This window comes from Mesoplodon bidens (assembly GCF_964165515.1).
Source record: "Mesoplodon bidens genome assembly, chromosome: 19".
NCBI lineage: Eukaryota > Metazoa > Chordata > Mammalia > Artiodactyla > Ziphiidae > Mesoplodon > Mesoplodon bidens.
This window is the reverse complement of record NC_138179.1, coordinates 46,690,136-46,707,461: the sequence shown is the minus strand read 5'-3', so window position 1 is coordinate 46,707,461 and position 17,326 is coordinate 46,690,136. Positions and strand designations below refer to the sequence as shown.

Here is a 17,326-nt window from a genome sequence, read left to right as displayed (position 1 = left end):
GAGAGCCTTCTGAGCACAGGATTACTACTCTGTTCTTTTACTTCAGCTGGTGCTGAGAGGGGGCCCCTTGGTATAAGTGGCCTGATGAGACTAGAGCAAGATCAGGCTGGAATGCCAGGGAAGGGTGGCCCAGAGAAGCTGCCTGCCTTCTGAGACCTAGGATGAGCTGTGTCTTGCATAGCACTGGTTTGTGCTGTCTGGCTCACTGTTGTCCCTGCTGGTAAATATGTGAGGATCAGTGAGTTTTACAGTTCAGTATCCTGTCCTATTCAGGTCCCTGTCCCACTCGTTCTCAGATGCTGTTGTGTGTCTAATTAGCCCCTAATTTCTGAAATGAAGATAAAAACAAAACTGAAAATGCTCTGGAGCAGTTCTGCCAACTCCTGGTTTTTCCATTCGCTTCCTCTGATAGCCATTGGTTTGGGGAGACTTCCCTTTCCTGCCCCAAGCTGTGGGCCTGTGCACAATAGCCCCTGGCCCATTGCCCATCAGATAACAAGGCTGGCTCTCGGCAGGCAGCAATGTGTATTGGAAAAAGTGAAAGTCTCTGGCTGGAAATAAAAGCTCAGAAAACCTTTGCTGTTTTCCCCCAGCCCCTCCTGGGTCTGTAGTGCTGGCCTCATGTGAGCTAGTCCCATCCCACCTGCAAAACCAGGGGAGAGTTCAGTGGCAGTGGTGAAGGAGAGTATGGGTGTTGAGGGGCCAGGGATCTTTTAAGCCGGGGAGGTCTCACCCTAGATGCTCCGTGTAACAGATCGAGGGTAGTTCAGCCTACCTGGGGGTAGTTTGGACCAGTGTGTGGGATTTCATCAATACGTAAGAGTTTTTCTTTCTCTCTCATCAGTTCCTCACAAGAGACATTTTTTGTTTGTTGTAGGTCAAATATGTAATACCTTTTCGCTCCAGAATGTATTGGTCAGGGTTCAGTTGCACAGAACAGAATCCACTCTGACTAGTTTCAGGAAGAAGGCATTTGATGCACATTCTGGCTTGTAAAATCATGAAGAGTGAGAAACAGACTCTGAGTCTAAAGACACACTGCAGAGCTCCTCTTCCCTCTGTAATGAGGAAGCCACCAGATCCAGAAGCAAAGGTCCCCTGTGCTCTGTCCACACACCACTTACACAGGGATACCTGCATCTGTGTCTTGACATCAGGAAAACTAGAGATCAGGTGTGGGGCCTCTGCTCGTGCTGCAGCAGAAAAACCAAGGCTTCTAGGACTGTGCCCAGGAACATTAGGAAGCCATCCAGATCTCACACAAGTGCATCTGACTGGCTGAACCTAAAGGAGGTCTTAGAATAGCTTTTAGCCGATGAACTTCTAAAGTGCTGGAAGGCGCACTAGGAGGGCAGAATGGCTCTTGAGTCTGTCTTACCCATTATATCTGCTACACAGAGTGAAGGGAACGAATGGAATTCTACTGAGTTCCTACCACGTATATGTGTACCTGTGCTACCACATTTCATTTATAATTTCCAAAAACAGTTATGAGGTAGATAGTTGTTCCCATTTTTGAAATGAGGAAATTTAGGTGAGAGTTTAAATCATTCAGCTAATGAGTGACAAAGCCTGATTTGAACCTCTGTTTATGTAATTTTCAAGCCTAGGCTTTTCTCACTATACCTTGCTCACCTTTTTAGGTCGCTTCTGCTGCTGACAAATGTTGCCAACATAGGGATTGGATTTCCGTAGAACCTGTGGGCTACTAGAATGTTTTCCAAAGCCGGAAGTGGGAAGTCGGCACTGGGCTAATGTTTGTAAGCCATGTGTTAAAAAGTGCTCTGTGCTTTGGGGCATGCTAGGGCTTAAGAAGAGGATCTTTTTTTTTCAAGGTTACACTGGCATTTTGTGCTACAGTGGCAAGGGAAATGGCCAGCTGCATGGATCTTTGACATCTGGCCCTCTGAAAAATGGAGTAGCTTTCTTGTTCGATTTCCCCCACCTCCATCTTGTCATTGCCTACGAGCCCTCTGTTGGCCAGATGGCATCTTGCATCCAACTCACAAGTGATCACTGACAGAACAACTCTGAATTTGAGCTGCATGAGACATGGCACTGTGTTTCCCTTGTGCTGTCAAGAAATCCCCATATTTGCCTCCCTCCTGCTCTTTGCAGAAAGGCTGTCACATTTCCCCATGGGTGGGATCCCCTCCTCCTCTGTTTGGATTGCTTATGGGGAATGTATGAGCAGCATGGCTGCCCCTTTTGGAAATAAACTGTGGTCTCAAAATTGCCTTGGCCGAAATATACTGGGAGTCACAAGGCCTGTTTTCTAGATGCAGCACCACCCTTAAGACACTACATGACTTTGGGCCTTGGCTTCCCCTTCTGCACACTGTGGATGATAATAATGCACCTCCGCTGTAAGAGTGTTGTGAGAATTAAAGACAAGGTAACAGAGTATAAAAAAGAAAAGAAGGACTTCCCTGGCGGTCTAGTGGTTAAGACTCTGCGCTTCCACTGCGGGGGTGAGGGTTCAATCCCTGGTCGGGGAACTAAGATCCCGCATGTTGTGCAGGTGGCCAGGGGGTTGGGGGGCGCGGAGAAAGAAAAGAAAAATTGCCTTGGCTGATTTCATTGCTCTGTGTTAGTTCATGGCATAGCATCCCTAAATGTATACTCTGAGTAGCATCAGTTTCTACCAGGGCTTAGAAAACTTGGACAAACAGACTCTTTCCTCCATGGCTGTCTGAGATCATTTGAAAGGCATGGTTCAGGTACCTCCTTATCTCAGAATTGGTAGCGTCTACCCTGTGAGTGAGGTGTTGTAAGTGGAAATCCAGCATAATTCTATGCCTGTTTTTAGAGCAGTTTGGTTTCTGGCGTCTGCCCTCAAGTCAAGTGGGGAAGCCAGACTACCAAGAGCCTCAGGTTAGCCTTCCCACCCGAGATCGTGTCAGTGGTTCTTGGAGACAGTATGGGTTGTTGCCTCCAACAAGAGATTGGAGCACCAAGTGCTCTTGGTGGCGAATTCATTAAAATAGCGTCTCTAGAAACCGCATGATCCTTGTATTCTGATCGACTGACTTCATGAAGAAGAATGAAGGAGTCAGTTTCTTGAAGGACATTGAAAATAATAGTTTAAAACTCCTTAAAGACTATCTTTCAAAGAGCAGCTCTACCCACCATTCTTTAACTTTTCTCTTAAGTATTTTTCTTCCTTCTTGGGGTCCTTGGGTTAGGGGGAGGAGCTGCCTGGCTCAGGAAGTTTCCTTGAACCTCAGCACTTTGTTAGGCCCTCCCTCTCCTCCAGGATGTTCAAAGAGCCAAACCAGCTCTCCACCACCAAGCGGATGCTTGGTCTGAGCCGGCCCCAAGTCTGCTCCTCTCAGGCTGCAGGTCCTGGCTCTTCAGTCAAAGGTCGTGTTTCTGTGCTCTAGGTTCCCAGAACCCCGGCCGAAGCTCGCCTCCCCCTGGCTACGTGCCTGAGCGGCAGCAGCGGATTGCCCGACAGGGGTCCTACACCAGCATCAACAGCGAGGGGGAGTTCATCCCAGAGACCAGCGAGCAGTGCGTGAGTATAGTCTGGGGATGGGGGTTTTGGGGCTGGGGTGTGTCTTAGGACGTGTCAGACCACGCTTAGCAGGGGAAGTCCTCTGTGGGCATGGTGTGGAGGTGAGGGACTTGAGTCCTATCCAGTAGCTTTTTTGTAAACCAGGCCTGCCCAAATATGAATTTTTCCTTTCTAGGGGCCAAATATCAATTCCTACCAAAGACAGAATCTAAACTACCTGGCCTCTTTGGTGCTGGATGTGCATTTGACAGATTTTTCCTCTTCGGTGGTCCTCTCACTGGTCTCCCTGCAGAACACCACTCCGCTGTTTGTATACTTCCTTACAACGACCTGTCATTTCAGCAGAGTTTTAACATGTGACCAGTCCTAAACAGACAGATTTTGTTTTGCTTTTCAACCAGATTTTAGTTTTGCTATTTCTTAATGAAAGGTAACGAGTATACCAGTCCAAAGTAGGACTGGCTCCTTTGGGTGGACTTTTATGATAGTAGACAGCTGTATTAGTTATCTGTTGCTAAATAAAACAACCACAAACTTAGCAGCTTAAAACAGCAGACATTTATTATTTTACAATTTCCTTGGGCCCAGAATCCAGGCATGACTTAGCTGGGTTCTCCACTCAGGGTCACACAAGGCTGCAGTCAAGTGTCAGCCAGGCTGCATTTCTTTCTGAAGCTTGGGGTTCCCTTCCACGTTCACATGGTGGTTGGCAGAATTCAGTTTCTTGTGGTTGTAGCACTGTGGTCCCTGTTTTCTTGCTGGCTGTCGGCCAGGGGCCACTCTGAGCCCTAGAAGCCACTTGCAGTTCCTTGCCATGTGGCCCTCTCAGAATATGGTAGCTTCTTCAAGGCCAGCAGACGAATCTCTTGCTCTAGTATGCAAAGATGAAGTCTCGGGCTTCCTTCGTGGCACAGTGGTTAAGAATCCGCCTGCCAATGCAGGGGACTCAGGTTTGAGCCCTGGTCCGGGAAGATCCCACATGCTGCGGAACAACTAAGCCCGTGAGCCACAGCTACTGAGCCTGCGCTCTAGAGCCCGGGAGCCGCAACTACTGAGCCCGTGTGCCACAACTACTGAAGCCCACACGCCTAGAGCCTGTGCTCCGCAGCCAGAGAAGCCACCACAGTGAGAAGCCTGCACACTGCAACAAAAGGGTAGCCCCCGCTCACTGCAACTAGAGAAAGCCCGCACGCAGCAATGAAAATCCAATGCAGCCAAAAATAAATAAATAAAATAAATAAAAATAAATAAAATTAATTAATTAAATTTAAAAAAAGATAAAGTCTCATATAATGCAGCACAATTATGGGAATGAATATCCCATCCTCTTTGCTAGTCTATTGACTAGAAGCAAATTACAAGTTCTCCCTATACTCAAGGGGCGGGGGCTATGCAAGGCTTTTGACTTATTGGGGTGGGGTGGAGTGGGGACATCCTAGGGTGTGTCTACCACAATGGCTTACCCATTTTAATGGCTAGCTTTTTAAACTTGTGGCCCACTTGATGAAAATGGCACTTTGGCTTAGTGAATTCAGCAAGAATGAGATCTCTGGCTTCATTCTGAAGTTTTTTCAGTGAGTTTGCTTTGATTGCAAGAAAAAGATCTGTCTTATAAACTTTTGGGATTTGATCTTGAAAGGGGAAATTTCTTAAGGGTAAAAGCATCCAGTAGAAGGCCAGCACCATCACATGGGGGATTTTACCAAAAAAACCCTGATCCTTATAACTTCTTTTTCCTAAAACTGATTCTTACAACTGTTCTTTCCCCTCAATAGCTAATCTCTGTGTAGCATTGTTCAAACTATATAGGCTATGAGAAGCATTTTTACACTGCCTCTTCTCTCTTCTACAGTCCTGTCTTCCAGATAAATTTATGTTTAGAACAGTGACCTAGAGTGCTTTTAGCTGCAGAGTCCCTTCTTGGATATCTTACTGACCATCCTTTCCATTTTCTCTTACCAGAGTGCTTCCAGACATCAGCTGTACTAGGGGTGACTTTGCTAATGAGTTTGATTGCCTTTGCTCTCTATCCCTCCCCATGGTCCTATATCCTGGTCCTTTTACTTCTTTACCTGCCTGGCCCTGGAAGGCATGGGAGTATTAGACTTGTAGTGAGGATAGACTTTTAGAAAGAGGCCAAGGAAGCAGGAGAATGCCTAGGTCCTTCCCCAGTGCCCGCCTCTTTAGCTAAAGAGAATTGCTGCTGCTAATGGGCCATTCAAGATAAATCCACTTAACAGAGACCAAAACAGCATAGTATATAGTGAAAGAGTATCCAACTGGGACTTTCTTGAAAAATGAAACTAAGATAACTTTATTTTGTTTTTTCTTTAATCAGATTTGAGTAATAGTTGCATCTATTTGCTAATTTTTAGAATGAACAAAGCATGATTCAGGCTAATTTTTTTTGGCTTAATTTTTCTAACAAAAATTTTACTAGCACAACATAACTTCCTTCACTTCCTCTTTGACTTCTGCAGCACTGTCCTAAAGAGGCTCCTTTTTTTTTTTTTTTTTTTTTTTTTTTACAGAAGCCTTCACGGGGTTCAGTGTATTTCCCACAGGCCTCTCTTGAACCTTTGGTATTCTTCCACCTTCATCACACCTGTCATGTTGTTATACTCGCTCATTCTCTCTTCTTCTGTTATCTGATCTAACTTCGCCAAATATGTACTTTATGGTTTGGGAGCAGTTCTTTCCCATGTTGGTTTTATCCTCTTGGGGAAATCCTATATCCTTAGCAAGATTTTTGGGATTTTACTTTTCAATTAATTTGCCTTGATCGGCAGTTTAAAAAAAATTATATATGACAATATATGAGTGACAATATGGGTGAGGTGGACTCCAGCATTAAATGGGAAGAGAGAATTTGAGATGGAAACCAATTTTATGGAAGTTGTTCATGAATTTTCATGGTTCTAATACTCTGCTTCCCTATGTAATGTTTAACTTTGGATCTCAGATAATAAATTCTCTGATAGTGAATACCCCCCATAGGCAAAATGAAGGGGAGATTAGTTGGAGAAAAAACTAATCTGAAGGCTTTTTGTTACTGCATCTGACCAAGGGCCAGAGAAACATTTTAACTTACATAGGTACTTACTGGCTGTGCAGGAGAACCAGGAACTGGGAAATTTTTGTTCTGTGTCAGCTGTGTACTAGCTAGTTTCATGACTTCAGACAATTCTCCTAACCTTTCTAGACCTGCAGTGGCTTGTCTGTGAAATGAGGGCAATAAAATTATGAATTGTAAATTATAAATTGTGGAGTGTAAACAGAAGCATTATGGTCCCACCCAAATGCACTGGAAGCCTCTGCAGGGTAGGACCATCTCCAGCACCAGGCTCCAGCATTCACAAGCCAAGAAAATGTCAACAAGAGAAGCAGCGTCTCTGCTTTGCTCTCCTGGCAGAGCTCCTTGGGATGCCAGCCAGGCATTTTTCTCACTCCTGGAAACTTGCCTTTCAGACTGCGGGGGAGAATGGTACCTTCCTAACCATTCTTCCCACTGCCCTGGCGGAGAAAGGGCACCTTCAAATTTTGGAAAAGGAAAAGGACCATTTGCTGGCCTTGGCTGGGTCACCTGGCTGGGATTGGGGCTGGGGTTTTATTGTATGACTTGCCTTGCAGATGCTGGATCCCCTGAGCAGTGCTGAAAATTCCTTGTCAGGAAGCTGCCAATCCTTGGACAGGTCTGCAGACAGGTATGAGACTGTGGCTGGTTCGGGAGTTAGTGCATAGGCATTTTTGGAACTGATGAGCTGAGGAAATGGAGTCAGCTAGTGTGTGTGTCCCTGAACTACACAATGGTCTGCAGGCCCATGGTTAAAACGTCATGCTTCTGGGAAAGAAACCTCTCGCTAGCATTCCTAGCCCTCTCCTTAATTTTCCAAACAGGGAGAATGTTATGTTTGTATAGTTAGATGAATGTAGTAGGTTATAATAGCAGCTCACATGTATTAAATGCTTGCTCTGTTGTTCCAAGCACTTTACATGTTTTGACGTCCCACATAACACATGCTGCCCTTGTACACTTAGCCTCATTGCTGAGATCTGGACGACCTTCAATGCTTGGGGGACAAAACTGAATTATCACCTTTGGGTTTACTTTCTCTTTTTTTCTCCAAGTCTTTCTGGTGGAATAAGAAACTGGGATATAAAAACCAGAAAACAAGATATTCAGACTGCCTGGCTTACCACACTGCATGCTTGGTGTGTAATCTTGTTCTTACGCTTTGGGAGGCAACAAGCGTCATCCTTTACACACCACATGGTTCTGTGGAGCTGGTTTGCCCGTCAGCGGGGGGGTGTTTGGAGGTGGCTTTGGCACCTATCATTGGCCACCTATCATTGGTGGCTTTGGCATATCTATCATTGATGTAGCCAGTCTCTCTCCTTGACCTTATTATGCCCAAGAGCACATTTTGACCACATCCGGCTGGACTTAGGACTGTGGTCAGAGGCTAAGGAACAGTTCTGGGGATTTTCTTTTCTTTCTGTAACTGATTAATTGCTCACATGGGTAATCACCTTGTGACCATGGCCGGATCTGTACCGTGTCTCTCCTAACAGACCTGTGAGCTGCTGAGCGTGGTCTCCCCCCTAGGTATCATAGGACAGTCACAGTTGCTTATTGGCATCCAATCTGCAGCCTTATTTTAGGCTTGCTTTCCAACCAAAAGAGTAAGAAGGCAGGGCTTCCCTGGTGGCGCAGTGGTTGAGAGTCCGCCTGCCGATGCAGGGGTCACGGGTTCGTGCCCCAGTCCGGGAAGATCCCACATGCCGCAGAGCGGCTGGGCCCGTGAGCCATGGCCGCTGAGCCTGTGCGTCCAGAGCCTGTGCTCCGCAACGGGAGAGACCACAACAGTGCGAGGCCCGCGTACCGCAAAAAAAACAAAAAAAAAAAGTAAGAAGGCACAGGTGAAAGTGCCAGAGTTGCTGCCGCAACCTGAGAGCTCTGCCAGGACAGGAACTGACTCTGGCTTTGAACTCTCTTCTAAGCTTTGTGGCCACGCTGGTGGGGGAGGGGAGCTGTGGGACAGGACCACAGAAGGTCTAGCAGTTGGGAAGTAGGGGACAGCCCCTGCATCACTGCCTTGAGAGTTTCTGACCTATGACCTTTTCAAAAGGCACTCTCACATGAGGGAAAGAACCGTTCAGGTGGATGCTGGGAAAGATAACTCACTTGATTCTTGAATTTTTCCTCTGTCCCTCCAATGCTTTGTTTTCTTCTCCTTGGGAGTCAGACTCAGTGACCTGGACTTTACTTCCTCGAGGGCCAGCGTAACCTAGGGTCAGAGCTTTCATCTTCCCTTCACGGGATCTGGAGCCATATAGACCCAGCTCCACCAAATATTAGTTGAATAGTTTTGGACAAGCCCTTTAACCTCTCTATTCCTGTTTTCCACGTCTCTAAAATGGGACGGTGGTGATTAGTCTGAAAGGATGATGCTGTTGCTATCTTTATTACTGCGCTGGGCAAGGGACTTTGTGCAGCTCTTCCCCTGTCACCAAGGTGGGAGGAAAGGATAAGATAAAGCGCTGTGCAGCCAGGGTGGAGGTCGGTAGCACTGGAGGGCTTCATTATTCAGGACCCCGTCAGCTGTGGGCCTCAGACTAGTGAAGAGAAAGTAGTAGGCTGAGAAAAGGGCTGTTTCTCTCCGACTCTGCTTCCTACCATGCAATGACATGTGTGGGAAGGAGCTAGGAGAAGCAGTCTGTGTGAGTATCCTGCCTTCTGCCCTGTTGAGCTGCTCTGGAGGTACCCTGAAGTCTACTTTGTGATTCATTTTGTTTTTCTAGCCCATCCTTCCGGAAATCGCGAATGTCCCGAGCCCAGAGCTTCCCAGACAACAGACAGGAATTCTCGGGTGAGTTCTCCAGAGCCCGGGTGAGCACTGCGGGGTGTCCGGGTGGGGCTGCAGGCAGTCTGCTTTTTGATGGCTGAGTTGGGAAGAGAAGCCAGGGCTGTATTTTAATTCTCCTCGGGCTTGCTGCTCTGAGGTCTCAGGTGACCTAGAGGCTTAAATGGATCACTAACATTGGCCTGTCGAGAAGCCAGTGATTCCTCTCTCCTACTCAGATCGGGAAACTCAGCTCTATGACAAAGGGGTCAAAGGTGGAACCTACCCCCGGCGCTACCACGTGTCCGTGCACCACAAGGACTACAATGATGGTGAGTGCGCCTCCACCCTGCCCCCTGCTGGCCACGTCAGAAGGGACGTGGTTAAAGCTCCTCCAGGAAAAGCCACTGGAGCGGGTGGCCCAGGCACTCCTGGCCCCATGTTTCCTTTATTCCTGAGTAACTGTGCCCAGGCTTGAGGCAGTAGAGTCAGGGTTTTAAAAAAAAAAAAAAAAGAGCGAGGCTGGTATTTGTAGACTGATGCTGCCTGTAGCAACTCTGTCCTTTGTCTGGGGTGCACAGCGTGCTCCAGGGCGCCAGCTCTCCAACGCCCCCTTCTGCCTCACGCAGCAAACGGAATGGAGCTTCCTCAGAGGTTTAGGGTTAGGATGCCAAGGAAAATAGATCAGCCGTGGATTGGCCCTGCGAGTGAGGTAGGACATAGGGGCCAGCCCTATGCTTTCGCTTTGGCTAGGTTTCCCTAAACCATCTGGCTGCTTGCTAATTCCTGCTTTTGTCCTGATTCTCAGGATGCTTGAGACATTAGCCATTCTGACACGAGTCAGGTGGGAGGGCAGATAGGTTCTAGAGAGCTCACCCAACTGGAGCTGCTGTTATGGCCCGGTTTGCACATTCAGCCTGTGGCCAGGGGTCTGACTTGCTCTATTCTGGCCCCTGCAACCCTTCAGGCAGAAGAACATTTCCCCGAATACGACGTCATCAAGGCAACCTGTTCACCCTGGTGCCCTCCAGCCGCTCCCTGAGCACAAATGGCGAGAACATGGGCCTGGCGGTGCAGTACCTGGACCCCCGAGGGCGCCTGCGGAGTGCGGACAGTGAGAACGCCCTCTCTGTGCAGGAGAGGAACGTGCCAACCAAGTGTGAGGAGTGGGCCCTGGCCAGGTGGAGGCTGCCCAGGGGATGCTCAGACCAACTGCAGGGCGGGAGGCCAGCGGGTCCACTGGGGCTGTTCGGCTCAGCAGTTGGCAGCTCTGGCCCATCCGCACCCAGTGGAAGAGCCCGAGGGTGGGCAGCAGATCCCCTGGACTTTAGTCCTCACTCCACTGTTGTGTGACAAGCCACTTCTCTCTGGCCTTTAGTTTTTCCATGTTTAAACTGAAGAGCAGTCTCCTTAATCCCTAATGAGATCCATAATGAGATATTATGAGATATTTGGGGGCCTTGGAAGTATGAAGGTATTTAATCAATTCACATGAACATTTAACCACTATTTTAGCCAATCCTCTGCTTCTCAGGCCTTGGGCCTTAAGGTCTGATTGACCAGGGCACTGAGCCTGTTCCAGATGGGTGTGGAGATGCTATGCTGAGACATGTGATGATGCCGGGTGAGGGGGCAGCTCGGGCCTCTGTAGGATGAGGCAGGATATCGGTAACTAAGTGCACGAACTCTAATGCTCTTTCCTTCTGTTCTCCTGTAGCTCCCAGTGCCCCCATCAATTGGCGCCGGGGGAAGCTCCTGGGCCAGGGTGCCTTTGGCAGGGTCTATTTGTGCTATGATGTGGACACAGGACGAGAACTTGCTTCCAAGCAGGTCCAGTTTGACCCAGACAGTCCTGAGACAAGCAAGGTACTGCCTTCCCCATGGTCTGACGTCCAGTTCCTCCCTCTCAAGAAAATACCTGTCTCGTTGCACAGATTGCTCGAGATGCTACAGGTTGCTTCTCCCATCATTCTTCCTCCCAGGCTCCCTTGCTGTTGACCCTGGCCCAGGGGAGAGATTGGGTATGAGGAACTGAGTTGGTGCCAAAGTACCAAGCAACCCAAACTGGGAGGTGATGGCCAGTGCTACAAAGAGCAGTACCTGCCCCACCCTCACCAAACAGATGCCTCTCTCTCCCAGCTCTCAGACCAGGAAGGAGCCTGTCTTTGGAGCTTAGCTTTGGATGTGACCTTCATTCCAGTTTGAGTGGACAAATACAGCAGTTATCTAAACTGTTGAGTTGCACCCACAAACCCGTCTCCCACCCCACTGTCTGCTGTCTTCCAGCATGGGAATGCCACCATCCCAAGGCTTAGCCAGCATTGTGGACAAGGGCCAAACAGTTGAGAGTCCCCCCTTTTCTCCAGCTGAAGTTCCCAAGGCAGACAGACTCCTCTGAGGCCACTGACTAGGGCAAGCTGAGCTGATCCTAGGCAGGTGGAACCAGGGCCCTGAAAGCCTAGGTGACAACTGGGCCTCTCCCCTAGGAGGTGAGTGCACTGGAGTGCGAGATCCAGTTGCTGAAGAACTTGCAGCACGAACGCATAGTGCAGTACTATGGCTGCCTGCGGGACCGTGCCGAGAAGACTCTGACCATCTTCATGGAGTACATGCCGGGGGTATGTTCCCCAGCTGCATGTGGGACACACAGGAGAGGACCTCTCCTGGGGCTGGGGGCTGTGGAGGAGGGGTCCCTTTGACATGGGTCTGATTACCTGAGACTCCAGAGGCTCAGGGGGGAAAGGGAGGCAGTGGCAGGACTAGGAGTCAGCAGGCCCTGCGTCTGGCTGCAGTGACGGTGCGGGGTGACAAGTGTCCCAGGCCACCCTAACCTGAGACTTACAGGGCAGCGGCACTGTCCAGTAAGTAGCGCCTTTACCTGGCGTAGACAGACCTCCCTTCTGGATTTGGGTCATCCGTTGCTTGAGGAAAGGACTGTCTCAGACTTTTCTCCAAGCTGCCTGACAGCCCCTAGCAAAGTGCCTGGCACATCACAAATGGGGATCGGAAGAATCACTCCTTTGCCAAATGCTGGGGGCTGGAAGTAGCCTTGCCCCTTCCCACCACCTTCCTGCAGTGACTCCCTCTGACTCCTGTGGCTTTAGGGCTCAGTGAAAGACCAGTTGAAGGCCTACGGAGCTCTGACAGAGAGTGTGACCCGAAAATACACCCGGCAGATCCTGGAGGGCATGTCCTACCTGCACAGTAACATGATTGTTCACCGGGACATCAAGGGTAAGCACGGGCGGCTGTGTGGTCCCCGTGACCTAGTTACCTGGGAACTTTGGACCGGGTCGTTTTGAACTTTCTGACAAGTGGAACCCTCATTGGTTCCTTGGGGGATCGGCATGAAGATGAGTTGAGCAATTTGGGAAAATACCGTGAGGTGCTCTGCAGGTGTCGGCCGTGGTGATGACAGTTGGTGCTGTAGGGCTGAGGCTTCCCGTCACTAGCCTGTTCGTTCTGTGCAGTTCATGTCTAATTCGTGGTAGCCCCCCATCCTCCCCAGCAGCCCTTTGACCTGGGAGGGAGAGAGAGGGAGGATGGTGGAAAGTGCCCAGGGGTTCAGGGTTGCAGCCTCTGCCCTTTCATGCCTTAGGAGCCAACATCCTCCGAGACTCTGCTGGGAATGTGAAGCTGGGGGACTTTGGGGCCAGCAAGCGCCTGCAGACCATCTGCATGTCAGGCACGGGCATGCGCTCGGTCACTGGCACACCCTACTGGATGAGCCCTGAGGTGATCAGCGGTGAGGGCTACGGAAGGAAGGCAGACGTGTGGTGAGCACTGGGGACGTGCTGGGACCCCATCTCCCTGTCTGGGCTGTAGCGGCTCCAACTTAGGAATGAGGCTTGGGGGCTTTGCAGTGTGGCAGGAGGGAGTGAGAACACACCTCTGGCCAGCGAGGCCAGGTTGCAGGCTCCATGTGGGCAGAGGTGGTGGTGCCTGCATCAGTACATACAGCAGATGCGCTGTGTTTTAACTCTGAATAGCAACTGTTTTGTTATCACTGAGAACTTGGCCATGGAAAACATCCCTGATGTTTGCTAAATCCCTGAAAGAACTAGGATCCAGTCTGAGGGCCTGGATCTGCCTCTAAACAGCAGCAGGCTTCCACTCCCTCCTAGTGCTCAGGTGGCTTGCATCTGCTCTACCTAACTTCATGTCCATCCTCTGAAAGGGCCTGAAAGTTGTGAGAGCATCACTTCCTCTTAGAATGTTACTGTGGTGGGATGAATAATGGTCCCTGAAGATGTCCACATACTAATGCCAAAGGGATTAGTAAATGTTACCTGTAAATGTTACCTTATATGACAGTAAGGCCTTTGCAGATTAATTTAAGAACTTTGAGATGGGGAGATGATCCTGGATTATCCAGATGGGCTCAGTATAAGCACAAAGGTCCTTATAAAAGGAAGGCAGGATATCAGAGTGAGCAGTAAGAGGTGACAAAGGAAACAAGAGGTTGGAGTGACGCAAGGCAGGGGCCATGAACCAAGGAATGCAGGCAGCCTCTAGTAGCTGGAAAAGGCAGGGTAATGGATTCTCCTCTCGGAGCCTCCAGAAGAAACCATCCCACTGATACATTGACTTTAGCCCAGTGAGACTCATTTTAGACTTCCGACCTCCAAAATGATAATAAATTTATGCCACTAGGTTCGTGGTAATTTGTTACAGCAGCAACAGGAACTAATACCATGACCTCAGAGCTCTTTCTGAACATGCTAAAGTGGTTCTCTTCCCCAATGTCAGGAAGCACCTGGGTGGGTGTAGGTTGATGAAGCCCACGTGGACGAAGCTGATGGGGTTTTGAAGCCTCTTCTGGCCTTGGGGACCCTCTACAGGGGTGTCAGCCGTCAGCTTGGCCCATCCTGTCTCAGTGTGTTCTGGGAAGGGCACCTCCTTTCACAACAGTGGGCAGGGCAGCTGGGAGCCTGGGGCAGGTTGAGGGGATGACACTGGGGTTCTCTCTCCAGGAGCCTGGGCTGCACTGTGGTGGAGATGCTGACAGAGAAACCACCTTGGGCAGAGTATGAAGCCATGGCCGCCATTTTCAAGATTGCCACCCAGCCCACCAATCCTCAGCTGCCCTCCCACATCTCTGAGCACGGCCGGGACTTCCTGAGGCGCATTTTTGTGGAGGCCCGCCAGAGACCTTCGGCCGAGGAGCTGCTCACACACCACTTTGCACAGCTCGTGTACTGAGCTCTCAAGGCCACGCTGTTGCTGGCCGCCCCCTGCTGCATGGGTGACGGGCTGCTCTGGGGCTCAGCAAAATTGCTGCTTCTCCCAGGCAAGGCTGTGGACCACGGAGCTGCAGTCCAGCCAGCGTTGTCTGTGCCCTTCTGCTGCTGGGGCCCAGAGCCAGGTAGGGTGGCTGCAGCCTCACGGACTGGGAGCCCCCAGCCTGCCAGACCTGAAGCTCCAGCGTCCTAAGCTCAGCCTGGAGGGGAAGGGGCTAGCAACAGTGTGCGAGGCGCCGTGGGCCCCACCCTCGGCACTGTGTCCTGACACCGCTGTCGGCACCAGACCCCAGGGAGTCTGGGGGCACAGGATGGACACGAGGGTCTGAATAGTGTTACTTTCATTCAGAGTGTTATTTTGTTTCTTCTCCCCATGTCTGGAGACCACCAGGGCATCTCTGGGCTGGATGAGCCCACCGAAGCCTGAGGTAAAGCCCAGCATCCCGCAGCCAATGGAAAGCGGAGGCCTGGGCTGCGCTCCCCCCTGGAGCCCCAGGCCAGCTTTGCCAGTCCCTTTCCTTTACCAAAGATGAATGAAGCAAATGTTATGCTGCCTTATTCAGGGAAGGAGGAGCCTGTCCTGCCTGCCCCCATGACCCTGACCCCCTCCCACCCTCAAGCAGGGGCCTGAGATGTGGAACTGCCCCCACTGAGAGGGAGACCCAGTTTTGTCAATGCAATTGTCTCTGTTTTACAAGTTGGAGTCACTCTTATGCTGTACCCAGTTTCTAAACTGGAGACTTCGTGTGCCCTCTGGGCTCTGAGTACCCCTGCTCTGGGCTTGGGCCTTGGGCCAGATTGGAAAGAGCTGAAGGTCGTGGCCTTTGTGCGCCTGGCCTGGCACCTGTTCCCCTCCTGGGGCAGAGAGGAAGATGGACAACGCAGTGAAGGCATCTGAGCCAGCTGGCGACCGAGCGGGCCGTTCAGGGCAGCCAGGGGAGCCGTTATCAGGCTGTCTGCGGGTCACGACCTGCTAGGCCAGAGCTCTCTCTGATGCCACCAGCTGTGTCCAAAACCGCAAAGCTCTGTTCCTCCTTGGCCAGCCTTGCTCATCCCCATGAGGTCTCAGCCTCTTTCCCTTGTTGCTCCTACGGGGGAGGAATGGCAGCAGGGGTCAGGGAGCCAGTATCTCCAAGCAGCTTAGAGTTGGCCTTATTTACCTCAGCCTGGGCGCTGGTCCTTTCTTCCGGCCCCTCCCCTCCAAAAATGTGCCTATTGCTAGAGCTCCTCCCTCTCCAACACCCAGTTTCCTTGGGAGTTGTCATTAAAGGAAAAAAAAAAAAAAAAAGCCAGTGCCCAGGGATGGGCGTCTCCAAGGAGCTGGGGATTAGCGCCAGGCAGCTCATTGCCAGGCTTGCCCACTTCCCCACGGGCACCAGAACAAGCCAAAGCCTTCGTTGTATGTTGACGATGCACTTTTATGAATGTAGTTTCTATCGCTGTTTTTAGCCTTTTCACATCATGTAATGTGAGGCCTTGTACTTGTTAATTTATATCTCAGATCATATTTGATGGTTTTTATATATATCAATTCTAGACTGTTACAGGTGATGGACGCCTCAAGAGAGAGAAGAGAAAATGAAAGCAGCTGGTTTTGCAGGAATGTGTGTTGCACGGTGCCAGTTGGGCCTGGGCCCCTCTGTTTCCATCCTTTTCCCCCAGGGGTCTCTGTCAGGCACCCCCAGGCGGGCGCTCTGAAGACAGTGAGCATGTGCTCCTGCCTCCACCTTGGCTCTTGCCCAGGGTGGGGACTGGCCCCTTGCCTCGACCAAAGCTGCCGAGCGGCAGCTCGGCCTCTCCACGACCCTGTCCTGATGGCTGTAGCACTCTTCTTGGGCCCACACCCCCGCTCCCAGTCCCTGACCCCCACCAGGAAACGGCGTGGTGCCGGTGCCGACAAGATGAGACGACTCTGTGTCCCAGGTTCAGGCTCTCACAGAGCCCCCCCCCCACCCCCGGGGTCTTGCCGCACAGGGAATGTTTTTAAAAATGAATTTGCGAACAAGCCAACAAATCCTACACTCCAAAAAACCACGACCCTGATTTTTTGTGTGCCAAAAACTGTGGACATGCTGGCTCAGCATCCTCAGGACCAAGCTGTTGCTTAATTTTAATTTATTGTTTTTTTATTAAATAATCTAGATGAAAAGTTGTGGGGCCTAAGGCGGCCTGGCCCAAAGGATCTGAAGGGCCGTCTCTTAGCAGCCCCAGGCTGGCTGTGGGAAGGGCCTGCCACCACTTGCTCATCAACCCGTGGGGTATGTCCGCCTTGGCCAGCCCGACACGGAGAGGCCAGGGCTGGGGACAGTCCACGCTCCACCACCCTCCTGCCCCTCCTGCCCCCCCCAGCTCTGTGTCTGTGTCTGAATTGTGGATCGTGCAGAAGAACCTGCAGCCATAGTTATTTTGACTATATCTTGACCGAGGGCTTGCAGTGCAAAGCCAGGCCAGTGTCGTGCATTACTTACAATAAAAGGGATCATTTATACCCCAGGGGTCCCGTGGCAGTGCTTTTGGTTGGGGGGGTGGAGGGAAGAGGTGTTTACCTGGGAGAAGCTGGGTGTGGCCTCCCTTAGCAGATGAGAACTTGCAGTGACTCCAGGAGGGGTCCTGGGATGGTGTGGCTTGGCTGGTTCCCCTGCTAGCTCACAAGTGGCTCCCTCCCCCCCGCCCCGCTCGGAGCTCGTGCCGAGGAGGTTCTACCACAGCCGACCCCACCCCGAGGC

At 50.7% G+C, this 17,326-nt stretch overlaps 1 protein-coding gene across 2 annotated transcripts in view; it reads left to right on the top strand.

Moving 5' to 3' along the window:
* The window catches only part of MAP3K3 (mitogen-activated protein kinase kinase kinase 3), a 63,245-nt gene extending 46,157 nt beyond the window's left edge, over nucleotides 1-17,088 (top strand). For both annotated transcript variants that reach the window (XM_081218851.1, XM_081218850.1), the window contains 10 exons: nucleotides 3,384-3,517; nucleotides 7,148-7,221; nucleotides 9,320-9,387; nucleotides 9,600-9,692; nucleotides 10,328-10,519; nucleotides 11,078-11,226; nucleotides 11,847-11,978; nucleotides 12,465-12,594; nucleotides 12,959-13,136; nucleotides 14,334-17,088. In XM_081218851.1, coding sequence (XP_081074977.1) covers nucleotides 3,384-3,517; nucleotides 7,148-7,221; nucleotides 9,320-9,387; nucleotides 9,600-9,692; nucleotides 10,328-10,519; nucleotides 11,078-11,226; nucleotides 11,847-11,978; nucleotides 12,465-12,594; nucleotides 12,959-13,136; nucleotides 14,334-14,562 — 1,379 coding nt within the window. In that variant the 3' untranslated portion in view covers nucleotides 14,563-17,088. The remainder of the gene's footprint in view (nucleotides 1-3,383; nucleotides 3,518-7,147; nucleotides 7,222-9,319; nucleotides 9,388-9,599; nucleotides 9,693-10,327; nucleotides 10,520-11,077; nucleotides 11,227-11,846; nucleotides 11,979-12,464; nucleotides 12,595-12,958; nucleotides 13,137-14,333) is intronic.
* The last annotated feature ends 238 nt before the right edge of the window (nucleotides 17,089-17,326 follow it).